The 25,896-nt window shown below is 38.7% G+C and overlaps 2 protein-coding genes across 5 annotated transcripts in view; one reads left to right on the top strand and one right to left on the bottom strand.

Moving 5' to 3' along the window:
- Dcr-2 (Endoribonuclease Dcr-2) overlaps positions 1 to 17,132 on the bottom strand; it is a 49,904-nt gene extending 32,772 nt beyond the window's left edge. Inside the window, exons 1-16 of one of the 3 annotated variants that reach the window (XM_034973290.2) lie at positions 16,977 to 17,132; positions 15,006 to 15,132; positions 14,151 to 14,278; positions 13,250 to 13,363; positions 12,655 to 12,832; positions 12,131 to 12,254; positions 11,072 to 11,267; positions 9,832 to 10,010; positions 7,955 to 8,091; positions 7,087 to 7,327; positions 5,870 to 5,988; positions 4,633 to 4,745; positions 3,666 to 3,774; positions 2,942 to 3,120; positions 1,650 to 1,765; positions 768 to 891 (exon numbers count right to left, since the gene is read on the bottom strand). In XM_034973290.2, coding sequence (XP_034829181.1) covers positions 768 to 891; positions 1,650 to 1,765; positions 2,942 to 3,120; positions 3,666 to 3,774; positions 4,633 to 4,745; positions 5,870 to 5,988; positions 7,087 to 7,327; positions 7,955 to 8,091; positions 9,832 to 10,010; positions 11,072 to 11,267; positions 12,131 to 12,254; positions 12,655 to 12,832; positions 13,250 to 13,363; positions 14,151 to 14,278; positions 15,006 to 15,108 — 2,160 coding nt within the window. In that variant the 5' untranslated portion in view covers positions 15,109 to 15,132; positions 16,977 to 17,132. Of the gene's footprint in view, positions 1 to 767; positions 892 to 1,649; positions 1,766 to 2,941; positions 3,121 to 3,665; positions 3,775 to 4,632; positions 4,746 to 5,869; positions 5,989 to 7,086; positions 7,328 to 7,954; positions 8,092 to 9,047; positions 9,191 to 9,243; positions 9,387 to 9,831; positions 10,011 to 11,071; positions 11,268 to 12,130; positions 12,255 to 12,654; positions 12,833 to 13,249; positions 13,364 to 14,150; positions 14,279 to 15,005; positions 15,133 to 16,976 lie in introns of those variants that run through there. The other 2 variants (XM_069501706.1, XM_069501707.1) reach the window with 2 other exon arrangements.
- A 1,782-nt stretch (positions 17,133 to 18,914) lies between these two features.
- LOC117986269 (PRADC1-like protein) lies at positions 18,915 to 24,931 on the top strand. 2 transcript variants are annotated; one of them, XM_069501693.1, is made up of 6 exons: positions 18,915 to 19,040; positions 19,114 to 19,250; positions 19,561 to 19,676; positions 20,232 to 20,357; positions 20,676 to 20,729; positions 21,200 to 24,931. In XM_069501693.1, exons 1-6 carry the CDS (start codon positions 18,956 to 18,958, stop codon positions 21,369 to 21,371), a joined length of 690 nt encoding a protein of 229 aa, XP_069357794.1. In that variant the 5' UTR covers positions 18,915 to 18,955; the 3' UTR covers positions 21,372 to 24,931. The 2 variants fall into 2 exon arrangements, with proteins under 2 accessions (XP_069357794.1, XP_034828992.1); XM_034973101.2 differs by lacking the exon at positions 20,676 to 20,729.
- Positions 24,932 to 25,896: the final 965 nt, after the last annotated feature.

The following is a 25,896-nucleotide window of genomic DNA, read 5'->3' as shown; positions in this document are numbered from 1 at the left end:
AATGAATAAAATAAAATAAATGTCGCAAAAATTTCAAAAACGAGTCACTACAGTTTAAGTAAGCTTAGTACGAGTGCAGTCGACAACGTGGATAAATTTCGAGTGTCGAAACACTATAACGTCAGACGTAAAATGGACCTAACGCTGAAACAATCATGATGTTTTTATCCATCCAAAACTAGCTTAACGCGCTTTAAGAAGTTATCATTTCAATAAATGATTTTTACTTCCAGTGCCAGTGAAGATAAACACTTAAGGCCGGCCGCATATTATGATATGCATAATATAATAATAATTAGCTCTCAGAAAAATTCTGACGTGCGCCGGAAGGCATTCTGCCTTTGCATTTTGTACTGGATCCCCCAGACACAGTGTCAATGTTGCCAATCGGACGCACGCATCTGGCATTCGCAGAGTGAATGGGACAGTTATGCGGCCGAAGTAAATAAGTTAGAACAATAAAGTATAGTCGAGCCATTACGCACGTGCGAACTGGGTCATAAAACTTCATCAGACCTCTCGCTCGCACTTACAGGCCTTATGGAACTGGAACATAATGCTCTGGTGGTGTGTAATAGTAAAAAAAAAAGATTTGTCGATAGTCGATAAACGTTATGAGCGACAGGAAACATACAAAATTAGCTAAGGGAACGGCACCCCTTTATCCTTAACGACTTATCTGCGGCATTTTCACAACCCTATGATCGTAATGATTTATGACTCCGTTCGCAAATTCATAATGGCCAAACTATAAAAGATTTACGTACAACTTTCAGGTGCTTTCGCACTCTTTTCTTAAAACCCGGCTTCGGTACATCATCTCCGTGGTCGTCTTCTTCCCGCCAGTTCAGAAAGCACGCTTTAACGTCTTCCAGATTGAAATCAATTTTCCTACAAATAAGACACATAATCACACTTTCATACGGTTCCGTACCTCAAAAGAAAAAAAGGAACCCTTATAGGATGACTTCGTTTTCTGCCTGTCTGTCAAGTAACCTATTGGGTGCGTGCTTCCTTTTGACCTAGAATCATGAAATTTGGCAGGTAGGTAGTTCTTATAGGTCACGTAAAGGGAAAAATCCGAAAATATAATGAATGTGAATTTGTGGTTACTTCCGAAAAAAAAAATTTGTTCATGAACAAATATTTCGTATTTTCAACTTTCAAAGTTAGATTACCTACTATACATACATACAAAGTGGGGTATCATATGAAATGGCTTTAGCTATACATTCTAAAACAGATTTTATTTTTATGCATTTATATGCATTTTATTTAACATGCAAAATGTCGAAAAAATAAACCGTCATGTATTTAATAATAAATAATATACTATTATTATTATAATATTATTATATAGCATATAATAATAAATAATATACTATTATTATTATTATATTATTATATAGTATATAATAATAAATAATATACTATTATTATTTACCAACAATCTACATATTATATAAAAAGAAAAGCTGGCTGACTGACTGCAGATAGCTATTATAACGTCGGCATCCGCTAAGAAAGGATTTTTGAAAATTCAACACCTAAGGGGGTGAAATAGGGGTTTAAAATTTATGTAATATACGCGGACGCAGTCGCGAGCATAAGCTAGTATCTGATAAAAAGTTTATTAATGTATGGATTACCCGTATTGTCGCGGCAACAGAGTTAACTCGTCCAGTTCCCCCACTTCATGCAACCTTTTACACACGTTGAGCGCTGCGGACCGCTTGGCCGACTTCAAATTGTCACGTCGGATACCCTGTTTAATCATAAGTCTATTATGTTAATGAAACAAACCTTACCTTAGAGCGTTAAGAGCCCGCTTCATCGAAGCGACAACTCGTTGGCCTAAACAGCCTAAAATAGTGCTGTTTTCATAGATGATGAGAAAAACGTTATCTGTGCGTGTTACCCTTTTCCTCTAACCGCACCTCACCACTAGAGGGGTCGGGTGAATGAATTTTGCTTGAGATGCAAGATTTTTTTAGTCAATAACCGAAATAGAAAATTTCAAATCGACGTTTGGAATTACGCCTATTTTTAGCAAAACAAAACAATTTTTTTTTTACACAAACTAAAGACATTTGAAATAATTATGAATTAAAGTGTGACATGAAGTTGTTAATTTTCCAATTTTCCAGTTTCTTAGTTATAGGTCTAGAACAACATAGAATAGAATAATAGGCGTAATACGTTTGTTTGGAGAAGCGCGTAAGAAGGGCCAGGGAAAGGGTTAAGACTTCAACCTCCTATTTGGGGGTTCAGGGTTCACTCTTGGGCACGTACCTCTAACTTTTCGGAATTGCGAGCGTCTTAAGCATTTAAATACCACTTGCTTTAACGGTGAAGGAAACCCGGCATGCCTGAGTATTCCATAATGTTTTCAAAGGTGAGTGAAGTCTGCCAACCCACACTTGGCCAGCGTGGCGTACTATGGCGAAACCCCGATTCGGAGAACAGCCCGCTGACAGAGACGGATGGACGGCAGAGGCTTAGTACCTAATAGAACCCGTTGGAACTCTTCGGGTACGGTACCCTACAAAAGTGGGCCTCATATAGGCCTCATAAGAAAGCTCAGAATCACTTAGCGAGCGATGGGATGAGCTATGCTTGTTTATCTACGTGATCAAATCAGAAATAAGATACGCAGGAGAACCAGAGTAACCGACATAGCTCAACGGGTTGCGAAGCTGAAGTGTTAATGGGTAGGGCACATAGTTCGGAAAACCGATAGACGTTGTAGTCCCAAGGTGCTGGAATGGCGACCTCGCACCGTAAGGCGCAGCGTTGGAAGACCTCCCACTAAGTGGACGGACGACATCAGAAGAGTCGCAGGGAGCCGCTGCAAGACCGTGGCGTGTGGAAGTCCCTACAAGAGACCTTTATTCAGCAGTGGATGTATATCGGTTGTTATTGATGATGATATAAAGCTCACTTTTATAGGCTCCTTGACTGGACACTGCAGAGGCATGATGATGGTAACGATCCGCTGCGAGGAGTGCGTCGGAACGTGCTCCTGTACCCACATCGGCACGATCTTTGTGAACTGGTCGTGAGGTAGCACGCTGCAGTAGCGCGACAACAAGCTTATAGCGGACACGGCCATCAGAGTAGCTGGAGAACAACACAAGATTATTAATAACCTGACTATGGCAAAGCCAAATGGAAGTTATGATTTTAGGAGTATATGTATGTAAGTTTGTATTTACGTGTGTTCCACCGTAGCGCCTAAACTACTGAACTTAGCCATGGCTGTATAATAAGTAAACGCTGAAAAAGTCAAGCTTTTTCATCGTTTATATATACAGTACAGAGCCTTCATAAATTGTACATATGAAATAGAAAACATAACAAAAAAAAAGTTTTACTATACTTATACTTACTATACAAGGTCGTAAAATAAAATTCCCTTTTCATTTTTCTAACTGATTTTGTTTTATTTCATGCATAACAGACTTGAACATTTATTTAAGTGCAAGAAATATTCAAATCAAACGCATTATTTTATCACATTCATTTTTTTAATGAAGCTTCGAAACTCCGGAACACCGGACTTGGAACGCTCAGCATCGAAACCCGACTCCGGAGCTGAACAATAATCCGATTTTCAAGCCCTAGTACGGAGCCCTGAAAACTACATTTAAATAAAACAAACTTACCGCCATGTTTAGTGACGTAAGGCGGGATGTCGTCGTCATCATCATACAAGTTATCTTGAACGTCCTCTTCGGTGGGCGCGGCCCTTTCTTCTGCACTTCCGTGTAACAACTAATAATAACGTGTGAAAATAAATTAATGCGCTTGCGGTGGAAGTAAGTAGTTGTTCATTTCATCTCCCTAAGGACAGGCAAAGCTCATAGGCCATACAGACTGGTTAGTCGTAGGTGATTTTTCTGGTGAATTGCTATTGCGCTGGAACTATGTCTCATTAACATCGAAATGACGTCATTTTGAATACAGCCTAAATAAAAATATACCATCATCTCGAAACTTCAGTTTAGTGCTGACGTCACAAAACTGGCGGCCACGCGCTTTAGCAATTTGCGGGACTTACATGCGATGGAAGTAAAACTAACCACGCGCGAGATTCTATTTTTAAAATGAGTCATCAAAAAGTTTTTGTCATTGTGACAAAAACTTTTTGCCGACTACAGTACACTGTAGCAAAAACACACTGACTGACTTGTACATTTCACAAAACGTTTTTAAATTTTCTAATTTGCCCCCTAAAAGTGAAGTGGCCCATACAGAAATTCATAAATTATGTGCTCTTGATCTATGTCACAATTACACGCTTCCTCAACCTGGTAACTGGTTGCCTGGTAGAGATCTCTTAAATAAATAGCGACTCTTTTTACGACGCAATAAAATGCGATTCAGCTCGCACAGCACTGCAGTCTAAACACCTCTTTTTCTATCGCGTAAGTTTTAACATATTATACCTCTCACTTTTGAAGTCGGGAGCTGTCGCAGTTCAGTCTTCACTCTGACTTCAACATTGCTTGTTTAAAATCGACTGAAACCTGGGATATAACCCAGGTTTTAGTGGATTGAGTGAATACCAGCTTGACTCAAATTTTCTACCATACTCTACTAAAAAAGAAAGTAATAATAGAAAAAACTTACTTTATGAACATATTCTTCTATCTTCTGAAACTCTAAATATTGTAGTGCAAATTTTCCTCTTCTAGATTCATCCACAAGTAAAACGAAGCTAGAAACCTTGCTTCTTGCTCGACCTCAAACAATCAAAGACAATTTATATATTACTATAGACGAGCCAACTTCGTACGACCTACTGCGTGGAGTTGTATAAAAATAAAGCGAAGACTCTGATTTTCCGGGATAAAAAGTAATGATGTCCACCCTGGGATGCAAACTATCTCTAAAACAATTATATTATGATACCCGCAAAATTTATCCACATGGATTTAAATTTTTAAAAATCCAGTGCGAACTCTGACTTTCCGGGACCAAAAGTTCTAGCTATTTATGTACCTTTCGTTAAAATTGTTTAAATAATTTGTCATGAAAAGCTAGCAGATAAACAGACACTTTCGCATTTATAATTAGATGGTATCCCGCAGCTTCGCCCCGTGTATTTAGGTCTCTTAACATCTCGTGGGAACTCGTGATTTTCCGGGACAAAAGTAGTCTATGTCCGTCTACGGGATACAAGCTGTCTCCGTACTAAACGTCAAATCGTTTAAACGGATGTGCCGTGAAAAGTTTAAAGACAGGCAGACACACTTTTGCATTTATAGCATTAGTATGGAAGTATGGATTAGTATGCATATGGAATATGGATGCGGCCGGCGTTAAATAAAGGTCGGACCGCATTACAGCGGCGCGGCGTGTCGCTTCGCTTCAAAATATTATCTACTAGTTGACGACCGTGACTTCGTCCGCGTGGATTGAGGTTTTTGAAAATGACGTGGGAACTCTTTAATTATGCGGGATAAAAAGTAGTCTATATCACTCTCCAGGTCTTTAACTATGCCCATGCAAAAAACCACATCGATTCGTTGCTCCGTTGCGATGTGATTGAAGGACAAACCAGCAAACCAACAAACAAACACACTTTCGCATTTATAATAAGTATGGGTAGTAATGCCACGACGCACAGCAACACGCTGTGCAGCCCCGCGTACTGCGGTCCGGCCTTTACTGGCATCAGCGATTTTTTTTAAATATTAGCCATGTTAAATAAATGACTAATATTCCCATTTCCTCTCCAACTAAGCGTCAAGCTTGTGCTAGGAGTAGGTACGACAATAGTGAAAAGGGCGGCGCTTGAACCGTCGATCTTTTCGTTTTCGGTCCACTCCTTTATCCGTTGAGCTATAAATTATTGAGTAATTACCTTTACTCTGTATATAGGATCTATACTCCAGGGGCTGATCATATCGCACCACAAGCAAACACTGCGGGATATCCACACCCTCTTCCAATACGCTTGTAGAGATCAAACAATTCAGGTTTCTGGAATTATAATAGTGCTTTATTTCACACTAGCTGATGCCAAATGCCCGCAACTATGCTTGTGTAGCCTTCGTTTTTAGTTTTAAATTTTTTTCCGCGGAATGTAAGCTATCTCTGTATCAAATTTTGTCAAAATAGGTCTAGCGCTTAGGCCGCCTAGTGAAACATCAGTGTATATCACTGTAAAAACAAACTTATTTACATGGCCTTTCAGTTGAATTCACATAGGGATACTAAAGATACTTTTGAATAATTTACTTACTAGATGATGCCCGCGACTTCGTCCGCGTAAGTTGCAGTTTTAAAAATCCTGTGGAACTCTTTGATTTTTCAGGGTAAAAACGCCAACGCAACGCTATCTCTACCTCTCCTCCAGATCCTCTTCCAGAACGCAAGCTATCACTGTACTAAATAGATAATGCCAACGTCTTCTTCAGTGTGCATTTAGGTTTTCAAAAATCCCGTGGGAACTTGTTCCTATGTCCTTCCCGAGATGTAAGCTATCTCAGTACCCGTCAAAATCAGTCAAACGGATGGGGAGTGAAAAGCTGACAGACACACATTCGTATTTATCATAAGTGTGGAAGTATGGATTAGGATGAGCTTTTACATATTATTCTGCTAATAAGTATTTTTTAGTTTCGATTTATGTATCGGTGATAGGCTGTTCTGATATTAAATGCAGCAGATATTATTTAGAACTTCATGACCCGACTTAGTCCCTAAGGCGCCATCTGCACGGACGAGAGAATCGTGGCGATAGTCTCGCTGCGTCACAAAATTCAATATAGTCCGTACAAAATGACTTCTCACGCGCCATTTTAACTCTATGGGTCAATTGTCATGTCAAAAGTACGGTTCACCTTTAAAATAAGGACTAAAATTGTACTTTTGACATGAAATTTTACACATAAAGTCAAAATGGCGCGTGAGTCATTTTTACGCATTATACAAACGCTATGGGCCCATCTCCACAGGATGATATTATCGGGCCAAAGGTTGTATCGATTTTTACCACACGTCGGGACTATCCCCGCGATCCTCTCGTCCGTAGAGATGGCAGCTAAGTGATTTGATGCACTATACGCAAATATTTACCCATTTTTAAATTTCAAAAGCGCTTGCTGGCTTAACTTCTTCGTGTAATGCTGTTCTCTAGTATTGGTGAAAGGATTGATGTTAAATCCGACGATAAAATCGTGCTTCAAGAAACCAAACTCGATTGGGTTTACTTCTTTGACATCCTTCAAGAGATTGTACAGGACCTTCGTTGTAAACCTTTGTTGAGTTAAAACCAAACCAGAAAGAGCGTTTCTGTTACGATTCACTTTCATTGTAACTGAAATCACATTATTAATTAAATTAAAACTCTATAGCTTTATTATCGATATAGAGCCCAAACAATTTTGTTTAAAATTTGGTCTGTCAGTATGTTCATGCTTCACGTTTTGCTTATACCTATTGTGACGCCCTAGTTCTGCTGCCTCGGATAGTTTAGTTGATTACGTATTTAACCTATTTTGTAGATTCGATTTTTATAACAGTTTAATTTTAATACTTAATATTATTGAGTAATTGTTGACTGTTCCAAATCAATAAAAATAAAAACGCGCGGCGAAACTTCGCAGTGTAGGCTTGCCCTTGTAACAAAAGGCAACAGGCTCTCAGACTTGTTGTAACTAGGTTATGCTCGCGACTTCGTCCGCGTGGACTACACAAATTTCAAACGCTTACTTCATCCCCTTAGGGGTTGAATTATCAAAAATCCTTTCTTAGCGGATGCTTACATGCTTAGTCATAATAGCTATCTGCATGCCAAATTTCAGCCTGATCCGTCCAGTAGTTTGAGCTGTGCGTTGATAGATCAGTCAGTCAGTCAGTCAGTCAGTCAGTCAGTCAGTCAGTCAGTCAGTCACCTTTTCCTTTTATATATTTAGATAATAAGCTCGATATTTTGTGAACTTACCTCCGTTCTGTGTTAGGTAAACTGGACTATATTCTTTTAAAATATTCAGTAATTGTATTATCCTTTGAGAGGAATGTTTAATAATTTTTTCATATCCACTTTCGTTTGCCATCGAATGAAGTAGAACCGCTCTTGCCCTAAAAAATAAACAAACAAAAATTGTACAAAAAAGTAATTACACATAAGCCCGTGATAGACATGCCAGTGACTGGTATGCTAGGTGCTGGTAAGCTATGCCAGCTTACCAGCACCCAGCATACCATTCTGGTTGCCAGGTACTAGCAGAATGCTAGCACTCGATACACATGCTTGAAAGAAAGAAAGAAAAACCTTTATTTTGTAAAGCTGTACCACACATTACCAGCTAGACCTGGTGAGGTTATCCCGACATCTAATACTGGAGTAGTTATGTCTATTGGAACGTGATATGTGTAACCTCATTACATCTAAAGTTGAGAAACAAAGAATAGTATTCCATATTTGTAAGTGTCTGTCACTCACGGTTTGTTGTTATCGTTGTAAAAACGTAATGTCTTGATAAATAATAAATTATATTTATTGATATTGATTTGAGAGGTTGAAAGCGCGATCTACTAGCAAACACCTTATTTCGCGTGCTTGTAGCTGGCATGCGAGTGTCCCGTCCCACTTCCCCTCAAGGGGAAAAATCAAACGCCTTGCGATCTACTGGTATGCCTTGTACTGACACGTGAGCTCCTGACAGAAACTCAATACACATGAGAGTAGCTTGTGCTCGCTTGTAACTGGCATGCTTTTGTACAAGTAACAAGCATGTGTATCATCGGCCATACGCTTGGAGTTTCCCTGTGATCAAATCAGAAATGAAATCTATTAAGAGAATCAGAGTAAGTTGCAAAGCTGAAGTGGCAATACTAATCAGAGTAAGTTGCAATACTTTGAAAAATTGAAGACGTCGGGGTTCCAAGGTGCTAGAATAGCGACCGGAAAGGGCAGCGTAGGTACCACTAGGTGGACTGAATTAAGGCAGCGCAAGATCGTGACGTGTCCCTACAAAAGACTATGTCCAGCAGTGGACGTGTACCAGCTGACGATGATGATGATGGTGGAGCACTTAGTGAACTGAATGATGGCGATGTTGTAGAGCAGTTCCTCCTGCTCGCTCTTCGCCCAACGCTTGCATCTCTCGAAGGCAACCACGTACGCTATGATCCCTATCGCCCCACCGTACGCACCCATCTCGTATATAGTAATTATCATCGAAGTCTATCGGCTGACGACAATGATGATGATGAATGTGGAACACTTACTCAGTGGACTGAATGATGGCGATGTTGTAGAGCAGTTCCTCCTGCTCGCTCTTCGCCCAACGCTTGCGTCTCTCGAAGGCAACCACGTACGCTATGATCCCTATCGCCCCACCGTACGCACCCATCTCGTATATAGTAATTATCATCGAAGTCTATCGGCTGACGACAATGATGATGATGAATATGGAACACTTACTCAGTGGACTGAATGATGGCGACGTTGTAGAGCAGTTCCTCCTGCTCGCTCTTCGCCCAACGCTTGCGTCTCTCGAAGGCAACCACGTACGCTATGATCCCTGTCGCCCCACCGTACGCACCCATCTCGTATATAGTAATTATCGTCGAAGTCTATCGGCTGACGACAATGATGATGATGAATGTGGAACACTTACTCAGTGGACTGAATGATGGCGATGTTGTAGAGCAGTTCCTCCTGCTCGCTCTTCGCCCAACGCTTGCGTCTCTCGAAGGCAACCACGTACGCTATGATCCCTGTCGCCCCACCGTACGCACCCATCTCGTATATAGTAATTATCGTCGAAGTCTATCGGCTGACGACAATGATGATGATGAATGTGGAACACTTACTCAGTGGACTGAATGATGGCGATGTTGTAGAGCAGTTCCTCCTGCTCGCTCTTCGCCCAACGCTTGCGTCTCTCGAAGGCAACCACGTACGCTATGATCCCTATCGCCCCACCGTACGCACCCATCTCGTTTATAGTCATTATCATCGACTCTATCATGTTTTTGACTGCCTTTTTTATCTGTGGATTTCACACATGTTTCATTATATTTGTTTTATGTCATTTTCATGTTTAGGCTGGAGTTATACTACCGAATACCTTCTAGATCCAGAAGGATCATTTCGTAAAAACGTTTTATCCATCCCGACTATTATAAAGGCGAAAGTTTGTATGTGTGTGTGGGTGCATAGAGCAGAAACAAAGAGGAGATGTTGTATTAAGATTTCCCTATGAAATATCGAGTGACATTTTGCGGGGTGAGGGGTTGTGGAACGCCGCCCACTTCTCAATTTTCCATCTGCGGGTTAGTAGCAAAACTACTCGCTTAGCGACCTAACATCGATATATTGATGTCACTACATAGTTCAGCTATCTCACACTAGATGTCAATAAGTGTAGAAATTACGTATAAAATTACTTACAAATGAAATGTGATACCATTCATAGCATCAGAACGTCTGTCTGAATAACTTTGACACGATAAAACACAACACTTCATCCTTTTGTTCTTAAAAACGCGAAAACACACCGATAATACGAGTCTCAATATATGTGAACCTGACGAACGCAGACAGCATACTAACTAAGGCCCCGCCCACAGTGATGACGTCAGGACCTAGTTGAAAATCACAGTGCACAGTTGCTTAGGCCAACTCCTCTTCGTTTCTGCTCTGTGGTGTGGGTGTGTGTGTGTATGTATGTTTGTAACTCCTTCACGCAAAAACTACTGGACGGATTTGGCTGAAATTTGGAATGGAGATACATTATACCCTGGATTAAGACATCCCGAAAAAGAGTTCCCGCGGGATTTTGAAAAACGTAAATCCACGCGGACGAAGTCGCGGGCATCAGCTAGTCTAAATATATAAAACGAAAAGGTGACTGACTGACTGACTGATCTATCGACGCACAGCTCTAACTACTGGACGGATCGGGCTAAAATTTGACATGCAGGTAGCTATTATGACGTAGGCATCCGCTAAGAAAGGGATATTCGCTATGAAATAGGGGTTTGAAATTTGTGTAGTCCACGCGGACGAAGTCGCGAGCATAAGCTAGTTAATTTACAAAATACAGCATACTTTTTTTCCGTCTGACTCAGATATATCATATTGCCCTGGCTGCAGCCTAATATTAGGATTTTGCATTGTGTCTGGCAACTCAGCGGCAATAACGATTTCTTGAAGTTTAATTAACAGTGCAATGGCCTCCTGAGTGGCAGAGGTCGGAAGTGGCATCCTGTAGTACAACACCATTTCTATAGGATTTGTTGAATGGCTGAAAATGATAATAATAAATTAGTAATGATAACCTTCTGATCTTTTATTTTGTTAAGTACATAAGAACTTAATAATGAAACACCAAAGAAATTAATAATAATAGAAGAATGTTAATCTAAATATATAAAAGAAAAAGGTGCCTGTAAAGGCCGCCGTTCAAAAAATATAATGTAGTCAGTAGTAGTAGTAGTACAGCTATCCATATATAATATATAAAAGGAAAAGCTGACTGACTTACTGATCTATCAACGCACAGCTGAAACTAATGGACGGGTCGGGCTAAAATTTGGCATTCAGATAGCTATTATGACGCATATATCCGCTAATAAAGGATTTTTGAAAAATCAACCCCTAAAGGGATGAAATAGGGGTTTGAAATTTGTATAACCCATGCGGACGAAATCGCGAGCATAAGCTTGTAATAAATAAATAATAAAATTACTCCAATACAAGACTGCAATCTCACCTGGTGGTAAGTGATGATGCCGTCTAAGTTGGAAGCGGGCTAACCTGGAAAGGGTATGGCAGTTTGTATTAAACCCATACCCCTTTGGTTTCTACACGGCATCGTACCGGAACGCTAAATCGCTTGGAGGCACGGCTTTACCGGTAGCCACGGCCAAAGCGTCCCACCAGACCAGACCAGAAATTTAGAAATTATTAAATTCTAAGCCCCTGGCGGGAATCGAACCCGGGACCTCCCACTTCAGCGCCGCACGATTTCGTAACGCATCGTGTGGCATGGTACAGCGATTTCTACGTAGGATGACGCAGCGGCACCGCTCAGGCGCCGCACCGGCAACACAACGCATTGTGTGGCTTCACTCTAAAGCAAAAGAGAGTAATAAAGAAAAATGTTACCTAGCAACCTCTCCCATATCGTTGACGGTTGCAATGCTGGCCTGGAACGTCGTCTCCAGTTTGCGCAATATCTCTTCCACTTTGTTTAGCTTCACGTTCCCGTTTAGGAGGGTTGCTGTTAAACCTGAAAGGATGGTGGGCATTTTTGCATGAAGCCTGTACGCTTATTACGAAATTTTATGTCTCACCAACTAAAATAGTCGTTTGGTGTAGTCCACGCGGACGAAGTTGTGGGCATAAGCTAGTTACATTATAAAATACTTCATTAGAGCATTTTAATCAAATAGGAAGGCTATCAGCTTTGTACAGTGTACATTAGCATTTTTATCTAACTTTATTGACCGCATAGGCTTACTCAGCATTTAAATCGAGTTATTCGGCCGAGTACGAGTAATTAAAAATTGCCGATTATGCCGAGTACCGAGTAATAAACGACTACTCGGCCTATCTCTAATAAAGATTATACTTAGCGCAATTCGCTTTCCATTTACCTACTAATTAAAAAAATACATGTCAAAATATACCCAAGATCTTAGGTTGTTCATGCCTCGGACAGTTTTCGAAGTGTTTCATAATGAGACGCATCGGATGGTCTTCCACTGCATGATGGCATTCATCGAATATGATCAGGCTGATGTCTTCCAGCTTTATATACTGATGTGTGAGCATATCGCACAGGATCTGACACGTCGCCACAACGACCTGGGACCAAAATTACAAGCGTTTTATGAATTGAAGTTGTGCAGTGCACACCCTTAGAGCAGTTACGCACTCATCCGATCCGAATCTGTGAAAATACGGATATAAAAAACTCGGACCGAACTCGGATATTGCTTAAGCATTGATCCGATCTCTGATCCAAATTCCAAATCTAAGCTAATCAGTGGACATCTTTGACATTATAATTATCTACGTCATACATTCGATTTGAATCCGAGGCACATCCGAGATATTTCCGTTTGGTGCGCCAAAGCGCTTCGGAACGAATACGCGAGGCGAACCGGTGGTGGACGCTCTGCTCCTGCTTCCAGCCACCTGCTGATGATACTTACCTGTGTGCTAATGTGACGCTACTTGTCACAACTTCAGAAAGATCTAGAAGTTTGGCGTCACATTTACCTGATGACTGCTCAACTCCAGGTCCCATTTGTTTTTATCCCAAAAGTCAACATTGTTTTCACTACTGAAACCGGCCACTCCGTCAACCGGGCACATAAACTCAACCATTTTCTTCTGAAATAAATTAAAAAAAACACATTTATTACCACATGAAAATATTGCTTTTATTTAAACACAGGGACCTAGAGGTAGTTAAAAACGGATTGATTATTATAGATGTTCTAAAATTTCTAAATTTTCTAGATAGATAAAATTTGATCAGGAATGTAGTTAAAACTGATCGAATTATTATTGATTTTCTAGGAAGTTGGGGCAGAATGTAATCTATTTGTATTTATTTATTTTTCGATTTAGACTTATACAAGTGCTTAAGATGTAAGAGTACCATCAATAAGAGTAATTTATTACCTATTTTGAATAAATCATTTGACTTTGACTTTGACTTACGAAAGTCAGATAAGCATAGTACAATACAGTAATAAAATAAGTGTACAAAATCTATAAAGTTTGTTCAGGAATCTATTTCCAAATAGCTTGGGTTTGGAACTGTTACAGCAGCTAGCTATTACCCCACCTGCAAAGGTGTATTTTTCAACAGACTAAGGGTGAGATCTATAGAGCACACTCTGACTTTGCTTAGACTTAAGACAGTTAGAATGAGACAGATGTACATCTCTCACATACATCTGTCTCATTTTAACTCAATCTTAAGTCTGAGCAAAGTCAAAGTGCGCTCTATAGATCTCGGCTTTAAGTACAAACATTTTTATTATGCAGACAAAGTATAAGGCCGGATTTTTTCAAATTTCCCACAGGAAAATAAAGATTTATAATTACATTGAAGCCACAGCCAATCTAGTAATCATTAAAAAGTGTTTTGTATACAATTAGGACAACAAACCTGCTGAAGCACCAATGGAACAGTGTTGACTAAAAAAAAGCATCTTTTTCCTCCTTCCCCCCATGGCTTCTGCAATGTATCTCTCAGTCTTTTGATAAGCCGTATCGCAATATAAGTTTTTCCTGAACCTAAAAAAATTGTGACAATAATAAGTTGTTTACAGTTTACAGTTACATGTAAGAACTACTGTGATTTTTTTTTTGATAATTATTTATGGTATAGTTTCACTCCGTTTCAAGCCTGGAGCCATAAACACATAAACATAAACGCCCATCTCTTTCTGCATCATATTCCTCATTACTGAGGATTGTGACTACTTTCCACTATCAGTACCCTTATTATATTATGCGAAAGTGTGTTTGTTTGTTGGTTTATTGGTTTGTTGGTTTGTCCTTCAATCACGTCGCAACAGTCCAACGGATTGACGGGATTTTTTGCATTGGTATATATATAAAGACTTGGAGGGTGGCATAGGCTACTTTTTATCCCAGAAAATCAAAGAGTTCCCACGGGATCTTTAAAACCTAATTCCACGCAGACGAAGTCGCAGGCATCAGCTAGTTATTATTATAATGGTAGGAGTTTTTTTGGCATAATGATGCATTGGGATCCCAGATCCTGCAAAATACGACTACTAGTGAATGAAATTTCGACGCTTAGGTTTAATGGTTAATATTAGACGTTAGTGATGATAACTGGGACTAACGGCTTAATGTGCTCTCCGAGCCATGGAGGATAAGAAAAGGCCAAAGGACTCCTAAAGTCGGACACCCATCCAGTTACCGACTATGATCAACGTTGCTAACCAGGGTGATCGTTATTCGTTACGTAGCGTTAGCATATAAACGCCCATACCTGTAGGTAAATGAATTATTGTATTTTTCCTAACTGCAATTTCTTCCAGTTCCATTTGATATAGTCTTGGTATGTGTTCATTATTAGGGTCATATGGCTCCATTTTGAATGTGGTTCAGTATCTAACCTAGAACAGATCATACAGTAAATATCATATTAATGTAGGTACCTTTTGTTAAGTAGGTACAAATCAAAAAGTGTAATTTATTACCTATATTTTGAATAAAATTTTTATTTACAAACATATTTAAAATATTTACAGTTTATATCTATGTGACTTATCTAATTACTATATAAATCATGACCGCGTGGAATGGTGCCAAGAATACTGGCTGCATTTCCGCGCTGGACAGCCAGGCTGAATAAAATATTTGACTTTGACTTTAAGTAAGTACATGATTTCGTTTCAGTTTCAATCCAGATTGCACAATACTTATGTGGTTTAAAATCACTTCAGATTGCACAATACTTAAGTCATTTAAAAGCCTGGACAAGTGGGCATTGTTGGAATTATTGTAACCAGAAACTAAAGTAGAACAAAAGAAGAAGATAGGGTTTAGGGTTTTTGTAATAACTACATCAGAAAACTGTTTATTGGAGACATGGTGCAATATTGTGCAAGAGTTACTACAATAGAGAAAATCTGGACAGGACACTACTGTATTTTGCTGGTTCTCTATTGCATATCCTGCAACAACGAGGTTACTGCTGGTTGATCCCGTGTGACTGATACACTGTAACTGTCACTATGGTCAGCCAATGATGGCTGGCCCATTGTTGTATGACACACATCATCATCAACCGATAGATGTCGCTGGACTTTTGCAGGGACTTGGATTCCAGACATGGTTGCTAACTATGGGCCTCATAAGAAAGCTCAGAGTCACTCAGCGGGCGATGAGGAGAGCTATGCTTGGAGTTTCTCTACATGATCAAATCAGAAATGAGGCGATCCATAGGAGGTGACCGACGTTGCGAATCTGAAGTGGCAATGGGCTGGGCACATAGTTTGGAAAACCGATAGATGTTGGGGTATGACACACAGTATGAGCCAATTATGAGTCTTTTGTAATTTACACTAATTTAATTTGTTGAAGTTATATTGTTGCCACCCATTGTACAGCTTTTTCTTCTTTTAAATTGATAAAAATTTATATTTGGTGTACAAAAAAGTAGTTTTAATTTTCTAAGTCTAGCTACACTAGCTAATGTCTTGAGGTGTAAACCAGACATGCATACAGAGGTGTCACAAAGGGTTCACAAGTTTATTACTCTATAGTGTCCAACCAAATCTTAGGCTTCAGACACATTTCACCATACCTCCAACTTCGGCCAAAACAGGCTGAAGTTTTGGCCGAAGCCAGAGAAAGCAGGCGCTTTGCTACTCTAGTTAGTTGAGAAAAACTCAAGACTGATTTTGATTTTTAAATTACTTGTTTATATAAACAGTTAATATAAACTTTTCACGTTTAGCCAATCTTGAATTGAATTTTTTAAGGTCATTAAATCTTTGGCTTCCGCCGAAGGTTGGGTCTAGTCTATTAATCAGCTTTATTCTGGCCTGAAATTTAGCCAGATACTATTAATTTAGGTACCAATTACCTCCTACTCCAGTGTCTGCTCTACTAGAGGGAAGAAGGTAAGTGGTATAGTAACTAGTTGCACTATAGGATAGTGTACGGTAGAGTCAATTTTTTTTAGCTTACTGTTCTACCAGTTCCCAGATAGCACTCTACCTACCAAGATAATCTGTACTGTTTAAAATTATGCTACTCTAATACTTTCTGCGCCCTGGTATGCCAGTTACTACTCTATTCCACCCACCGTGCACGCACAGCTGGATTTCAAAGTTATCATATCAAAATAGTGTGCTTTGAACCAGGAGACATGCTTGGACTCGACTTGTTCAGACTTGCATCGAATCATAAATTGTTAGGTTAAAAACAAACACTATAATTTGTTTATACTTACCTTAATGCGAGTTTATACCTATAAGAAACAAGACACCGTCTGTTAATTCAACATTGTAATAATTTGCCTATAATTTAAGGTATACGACCGGCAACAACGAACACCACAGTGAAACGGGGGAATTATTATAACTTATTCCCTCTTTTATACAAAAATTGACACAATATAACGCGTAAAATTTTACGTCTCATGCGCCATTTTAACTTTTTGTGTCCAATTTCATGCCAAAAGTACGAATTTAGTCCTTATTGTAAAGGTAATGCGTACTTTTGATTTGCCAGTTGACCTATAGAGTTAAAATGGCGCGTGAAAAGTCATTTTGTACGGACTTTAGGTAATTTGCTGGCCTGCATTGACACTTCACCACTTGACAGCAGAAATTACCTTCCATAGAGTATATTTGTTACCAACCATCGACATTTTGACATTATAATTATGGGGATGGCCCGTTTCTAAAAAATGTTACCATATTTTTATACTTACTATTTTTTAACCGACTTCAAAAAAAGGAGGAGGTTCTCAATTCGTCGGAATCTTTTTTCGTCTTTCGTGATGACCTACGCGAAGATATGTATAACCACGTCTCATTAACATCGAAATGACATCATTTTAATAAAACTTAAAGCTAGCCTTATCTAATTACTATATAAATCATGACCGCGTGGAATGGTGCCAAGAATACTGGCTGCATTTCCGCGCTGGACAGCCAGGCTGATGCCGTTGCGCAAAAAATGAGCCAGCCCTTCTGTCACCAGATGAGGCTATTAATCGCGGTGAAATGTCTCGTAATTTTTTTTTAGCACTAAGACTCCATGGCCCCAGGGTCTCCACGGCAAACGGCACAAAAATGTAACTCTCTATAAGAGAGGCATACTTGCGCCGCTTGCCGTTTTCAGCTGTTTCTGCTGCGGCTCCCGGTCTTGATGCTGTCTTCCTGATATGACACGGGGCCAATGTGTCAACGCAAGTTGCGTCCCACATAAGCGCCCGTCCCCGTTCCCAGGGAACCAGCGTCAATCCATCAGGTCTCTTGCCATCATCCCGACTAATCCCTGCCGGCTCAATGAGCGTAGGAATATTTATGGTGGCAAGAGCTCTTTTAATTGTATCGTTAAGATTCGTCATTTTTGATGTCATTTGACGTATATTTAAGTAAAAATATACCGTCAGCTTGGAACTTCAATCCATTGCTGACGTCACTAAAATGGCAGCCACGCGAATTAGCAATTTGCAGGACTTATATTCATAGACAGACTATGATTTTTTTATTATTATTATTTTTATTTTATTTATTATTATACCATAATGTGCACTGTCCTTATGGAACCTGCTGGGAAATTCCCAGAAATACCTTATTAGGTATAACTAATTTTAGTAAGCGCTGTGTTCTTATTAGTGGGAGGCCACGGGTTCGATTCCCGGCAGGGGTTTGTAATTTTATTATTTCTAAATTTCTGGTCTGGCCTGGTGGGAGGCTTCGGCCGTGGCTAGTTACCACCCTACCGGCAAAGCTGTGCCGCCAAGCAATTTAGCGTTTCGGTACGATGCTGTGTAGAAACCAAAGTATGGGTTTAATACATCCAAGTACTCCTTCCAGGTTAGCCCGCTTCCATCTTAGACTGCATCATCATTCATCACTTATCACCAGATTGCAGTCAAGGGCTAACTTGTATCGGAATTGTAGGGTCTGCTGATGATGCCTCAACCACAGAGTACATTATATTATATACTCAACTGGCTCAGCAATGCCTTAACTTATAAGTACCTACTTAGAAATTCTTTGCTTATACCTTACTCTACGGTCACTACTGTCAGCCTTAAATAACTATCATTCATCCAAGCATCCAGGGCCGTAAAATAAATATAAAAAAAAAGAAAAAAAGTGTCACCACTGACCACATTGACAGAATTGACATTTGACCGTATTTGACATATGGTCTGTGACTGCAATCTGCACCTGTGATTTGCACATCAAAAATATGTTTTCCAATGTTATTTTACATTATTTATTACAAAATATAAGCTTATTTCTTCTTATATGCACGACATCAGTTTCGCCGGGAGGTAATATTTCATTTGTTTATTTTTTTGTTAATATGAATGTAATGAAGAAAGTAACAGAAGTGACATTTTGCAGCTAATGATTTGCATTTCCACGACGGTTCATCAACGGCAGATATCATTGCTGGAGACGTGTTTTTTGAGATAATAGACCCTCCAGAGCTTAGGTATTCTTACCGTATAAGGCCTGCAAAGGATTTTGGTGCATCTTTTGTAAGTACCGTAAATTAACTAGGTACGAATCGTGATCGCTTTTTTTTTGCATTGCGGTTTTTGAATTAGCCTTATGTAGTAGGTACTTACATGAACGAGGCTCAGCTTTAGTAATTGGTGTAGTCATGTAGTTACCGCGGCTGATCGGGATTGGAGAATTTCTACCATAAGCGAGCCCCTGTTTTGTATAATGCACAGTCATACACCACAATATGTTCATATGAATTGCATGCACCATATAAGTAGGTACCTAAGTAATTCTGACTCAACTGAAATATTAAAAATTAATCAAATGGATTCTCTTTTGCAGAATGGAAGCATTAGTTTTGAAAAAGCCCGCTTAGTTCCGACAATACCTTTTCATAGTTGTTCAGAAATTAAAAACCAAGATGATATCTTTGGCAACATTGCATTATCTGAGAGAGGGTAAGTTAATCTACGGTTCATATATATATATATATATATATATATATATATATATATATATAAAAAGGCTGCTGATCTTGTATATTTTAACATCTAATCTTTCATTACAAAATTCCACAATCAATTTTACACTTGCTTTTGAACAAGTTTAAAGAATCCTTGAAAAATATGCTCCTAAAAAGCACAATTATTATATGATAGAAGATTATGTACATGATAAGAGCGTGGATTTGACCTGCAGCTTGCTCTAGCAATGTGCGGTTTTGCAAATCTATACAGGGCATTATATCGAAATTGAATTGAAATCTTTGAAAAGAGCAAAAACAAAGTTTCTTGATGGTATTAATGGTAAATACATTTGACAAATTAAAAGTATTTGTAAAAGTTTATTTGAATAAAAGTATATCTATATTTATCAGTGCACTAAGCAATTTATCTGGTCTTGGTGGTAGGAAGTGAGGGACAACAGAGTGAGACTATTAGGACATGTACCTGCTAGGAAAAACATCATTGAATTCATGAATAAAAAAAAAAATTTTTTTTGCTTCATTTCAGAGAATGTTCTTTTGTGTATAAAACAATGAATGCACAGTTGGCCGGAGCACAAGCAGTTATCATAACTGAGACTGTTGACAAATGGGACGATGCATTAGACCATCTTATAGAAATGGTGGATGACAAGTAAGTCCTATCTAATCCAAATGTTCAAGGAACCTGAAGCTTGATTCGCTATAATCCATCAAAACACATAAAATCTCACAATACACAATCATTTGGGTATTTGACTACATCAAAAATAAATTATTTCTCAGTGATTATTAAATAGAGGATAGTTTTAAGTGTAATAACAATTATAAATTATCGATTAAACTAAAAAAGTACATCATTATGATGTGACGTCACATTCCAGTATTTCATACAACATCACATACTAAGTGCACGTTTTGACGTTTGATAAAAAGTTACTGATTTGACTATTTGTCTAATACCGTATTGCAGTTCTGCATTGTGGAGTCTACATCTCATGAGGATGCTCCGGTATATAAGTGAAATGTATGTTAAATGTGTTCCAGAAGATTTGTGTGGTGTTGTCATGGTGGCATGTATTACTTGCTTATCCTAATTCTTCAGTAGTGTGGCGGTCTGTAGTGCATATCACATGCTGCATGTTGTACCATACAGATTTATCTGTGCTGGCAGATTATAACAAATTAATCTTTACGTTCCTTGTATATCATTGACTTACATAAAGTAATGCCTGTTTCTATCTAACATAATCAATAATACATGCACACATGCACATAGGAAGCTTTTACACATCCATTTTGTGGCTATCTTCATTAAGGAATTAGTTGATACCTGTGACTTTTCTCTTTGTATCCCTATAAAGAATGTTTTTAGTTCCAAGCATATAGAATATGTTTTGTAATAATTGAGTAGGAGCATTATTATGAGATTTGTTGCTCCTTATGTATATCTCGATGTTAACAAGTAAATTGATATATTCTTACTTCTTATTTCAGAATGGAGGTAGATGTTAATATACCGGCTGCATTTCTTTTGGGACGAAGTGGTGCGACTATACTAAGAACATTGAAGAGGCTACACAGGAAGTATGCTATTATTAATTTACCAATCAATATGACACATGTTCCAATAAGCAGGATGAATCAACCTCCATGGATATCATGGTGACAGGTTTAAAGTGAGAGCAAAAATTATGTAGCTATTTTTTAAGGCTGCGGATACACCTGTAAGTTTTAATAACGTAAGTAGCTTACATGAGCACTGTTCTACAAATTGGAAAAAGAAATCCTCGAGTACCATATTTATTCGATAATAATTAGCAACTAAAAGCAGTGGATATACAAAAAGGCCTAGGAGTGATCACTAGATGTGACCTCACATTATAGCTACGTTGAATAAGGCCAACTCAATCCTGTACCTAATCAGAAAAGCATTCTTCACCATCAACAAGAAACCCTTTTTGAAACTCTATAAGACTCATATCAGACCATTCCGGTCTGGAATCCATATTTTGTTAAGGATATAGAATTGTTGGTAAGGGTACAGAGGGAGCCACTAAGTTGCCTAGGGAGCTGAAAAATCTTCCATATGAACAAAGACTTATAAAGCTTGGACTCAGCACCCTCAAAACGACGAGAAAGAGGCGATCTAATTGCAACATACAAAATACTAAATAATTATTTTAATGTCCCAAATTTTAAGAGCATGTTTACGAGAAAGAGCAATCCTAGACTAAGAGGACATGAAATGAAGCTGTAATGGTTCACTAATGATTAACAAAAAACGCATAACAAATGATCATTTCACCAAAAACATTTCAAAACTAATCAGATCACAAACGTCGTGTTCTGCAAACATATCATTTTACAAAAAATCATATTTTGCCAAATATTCTATTAACAAAATGTTTTACCAAGCTACTTACGTGATGAATTGACTGGTGTAATCGCGGCCTAAGTCTGAAACAAACATTTCGCCAACAGCACCGGGGCTACGGTATCTACGGCAGCCCATCGTATTAAACACGCGCATACACGTGTACATTTTGTAATATTAGCGATGATATTATATTATGTATGTAACTAATATTGTAAAGAGGAAAGATTAATTTGTTGGTAGGTATATGAGAACTTTAGATTGTAGTTCTGTGCGAGCTTAATTTGCTCTTTATTTCGTCGTAACCAACAAGTGTCGTTATTTAGTTAAATGTCTATACCTGTAAGGTGCTATAAATATTCTGTACCTATAGATAGAACCTTGTATTACAATTTTTAGGTGCCATCTCCACGGACGAGAGAATAGAATAAAATATATTTTTATTGAAGTAAACTTCGAATTTGAATTTGAATCTTCAAATAATTTAATTTACCATTGGTTCGGAATGCCGTTCCTACAGAGAAGAACCAGCAAGAAACTCGGCGGTCGCTCTTTTCAAATGTTCAATTTACAATCAGTGACAAGATTCGATATAACCTATCGCCGCGATAGAGGCCCATAGAGTTTATATCGAATTTGGTGACACGGTGAGACTATCGCCGCGGTTCTCGTCCGTGGAGATGGCGCCTTAGGAGTCGCGTTGAAAGACGATGCTGTCGCACATTGTGTTTGTCTCAGGCTTTAGTTAATAATAAAGTTTTTAATTTATATTATGTTACTTGTTATGTGATGACATTATTAATTAATTATACATAATCCTGAAATGCATTGCTCAAGAGGATTGATGTCTAAAGCAAAATTAAAAGATTTATAGTCAGAGCATCTAGACTACTAGTATGGATGTAGTGTTTGTACTGAGTACAGTACATCTGACTTCCGTCTTTCGATTTGTCTTCGTCATCCGTAAGTCTCCAATTCGGAAGAAATTTAGACCCAAGTAGTTGTAAGAACGTTTTCGCATTAAGCTCGGATAATATAAGCTTGGATTTGTATCAGAGATCGGATTAGTGCGCAAGCAATATCCGAATTCAATCCGAGTTTTTTATGTCCGTATTTTCACGGATTTGGATCGGATGCAGTGCAGATACCGCTCTTAGGACTGCTGATCTTGTACGCAGTAAGCGATTTAGCAATCTATTTGATGGTGCAAAGGCATGGGCGATGGCGGAGGCCCGCCCATGAAGTATGAAGCGTAGCATGAATCAACCCTTTACCTTACGCTCATGCGTATTGTAATGTGCATTTCTTGTTTTGGGTATTATCTGTTTGGTTTAATTACAATACTTATACAATAATGTATTTATATCGCCCTATCTGTGCGCTAGTTTGTAAATAAGCAAGCGCTGTATGTTTGTATTTATATCGACCTATCCTATGACCTATCTGTACGCAAATTTGTAATAAGCAATTAGCAACCAATTACGAAACTAAATGTCATTTGTGAATTTCAAACTATTCAATCTTTGTTATTGCCTGGTTTTTATATTTTACTCGTATGATACCTAATCTTGCTAAAACTGTTATGAGCCTTTAATTTAACAATTGCTTATCCCTCTACACAAATCTCTAATCTAAATTGACAGATCTTATAGTAGTGCTATCCTTTTTACATTGTTCCCTACGAAAAAGGATAGACAGACAGTCTATTTTAGACCTGTCAATTATAATTTTTGTTTATGACAGAAAAAGCACACTATGGGTCCATTTCACCAACGTAAAATAAGTCTTATCTGTTATATATAATATCTGTCCACGGCTTTACTCACGTATTTAGTCGATGACGTTAGCCCGACTAGTTTCGAACCCATCCGGGGTCCTTTTTCAAGGGAGTCTTATCTGAGAGTAAATTTGATATTTTAGAAGATTTTCAATATAATATATGTATAAATTGTCATTACGCCCCATTTATTCCTCGGTTAAACGTCACTGGACGTTGGTATAATCGGCACTAAGTGTCGCAGTCTAGCTAATGGAGTTGCATTTATTGGATTGATTGTTTATTGTATAATAATTTATATTGTCTAGTCAAATAGGTACAAAATAGTTTAAAAATGTAATATTTATATGCTTTCGACTTTGCATTTCATTTGTACAAGGCGACAGCTTTTAAGCTCTTGTTACCCAGGATGAACGCACCGTGCCGGTTCTGGCTAATTCTTTTGTATGCAATCTCTAAACTAAACAAAATTTACAGTTCTAAATCTAGTGCTGTCCTTTTCAATAAGGAGTGTTATGAAAATGATAGCAATACATTTAGACCTGTAGATTGTGTGTACACAATCTCTAAACTAAGAGCAGAATATGGTATTTTACACCAAGCGAGAAAAAATGTAAAATGTATAAACAAGATGGTATTAACAATAAGCAATCGAAAAATGTTAATTTCAGTTTATAAAATTACTAGCTGAGGACCGCAACTTCGTCCGCGTGGAATTAAGTTTTTAAAAATTCCGTGGGAACTCTTTGATTTTCCGAGATAAAAAAGTTGCCTATGTCACTCTCCAGATCTCTATCTATATCCATGCAAAAAATCACGTCAATCCGTTGCACCGTTGCGACGTGATTGAAGGACAAACCAACATAATATGGGTACTGATTACCTACCTACAGCCCGTTTATGTTCCATTGTACCAAACTAATTGCGTTCCAGTATATAGGTATGTGTTAAATTATGAACTGAAAACAAATAGCTGATCTCAATATTCATCAAATACATAGAAAATGTATAATTATTAATTACTTATTTATTTGTTTTGTTATCCAAAAAATTAAAAGATAAATACCTATACCTACATATTGTATTTTATTGTATTTTCAATCCCCTTAAGAGCCACCTGTCCACTTGAGGCTGCTTTTTCACCAGAGCTATGCTATGCTACATTGCTAAGGATATGTGTGACATCCACAATGCTCTACAATCTACATAGCTTAGCATTGGTGCTCTCCTGCTGTTGATGCATCGCTTCACTCGAGTCGCGCATCGACCTCGCACAGCTATCTCGCTGGAAACGGTCACCATAGTTTCGTAGCTTATCTTTGACCATCTCAGGTGGAAAAGCAACGTAATGGTGCGTTTCCAATGACGCGGAGCTGGGCGGAGTGGAGCGGAGAGGGCCGTGAATTGGCCCATCAGTTTCCCCTGATGCGAAGTGGAGATTTCGAGCACTATGATTGGTCAATTGCGGTTCACTCGCACTCGGTCGCACAGCACCCGCGGGTCGTCCCCCCGCCTCATACCCCAATTGCCATCTCGACCTGTCGTAGACTAGGTACTTCGTGGTCCAAGCCTTAGCCTTCCAAGCTAAGAAAAAAAAAGTATTTCAAAAACACATTGTGTTTAAAATCACAATAAATCTAACATTTAGGTACCCGCTCGTTACCTACCTACCTTATTTAATGTAGGTATGTACGTTTTTAAAATATCCGTGGTTCAGTAAAAACTGAAATGGCAGATTCGCGTGTTTCCGACCGTGGATATTATTAAGGTCGTGCAGTCTTCACCTATTTGTATAACCCAGTTCATAAAAACAGTACTGATTGTTTGCTTCCAATGAAAGAGTATGTATCTAAGAAAAAAATGAATATACCAGCTATAGTACGCGACAGGTCGAGATGGCAATCGGGGAGGGAACGCCCAGCAGCCCCCGCGCTATCCCGGTGCGAGCCCGACCTTATAAGTACTGAAGCCAATCATAAAAATACGATTTTCCATGAAATAGAGAGATCAAGAGTACGGAACTCTGTGTAGGAAGAGTAG

The sequence above is a fragment of the Maniola hyperantus genome, chromosome 11, assembly GCF_902806685.2.
Source record: "Maniola hyperantus chromosome 11, iAphHyp1.2, whole genome shotgun sequence".
NCBI classification, from domain to species: Eukaryota; Metazoa; Arthropoda; class Insecta; order Lepidoptera; family Nymphalidae; genus Maniola; species Maniola hyperantus.
The sequence above is the reverse complement of the archived record's forward strand: the minus strand, read 5'-3'. Positions and strand labels throughout refer to the sequence as shown.

Bases quoted from the DNA above. Each gene is read 5' to 3' on its own strand.
- LOC117986269 (XM_069501693.1), top strand. From the start codon at position 18,956: ATGTTTTCCAATGTTATTTTACATTATTTATTACAAAATATAAGCTTA. The intron at 19,041-19,113 runs GTAATATTTCAT...GACATTTTGCAG, and splicing joins GACATCAGTTTCGCCGGGAG to CTAATGATTTGCATTTCCAC. The intron at 19,251-19,560 runs GTAAGTACCGTA...TCTCTTTTGCAG, and splicing joins AGGATTTTGGTGCATCTTTT to AATGGAAGCATTAGTTTTGA.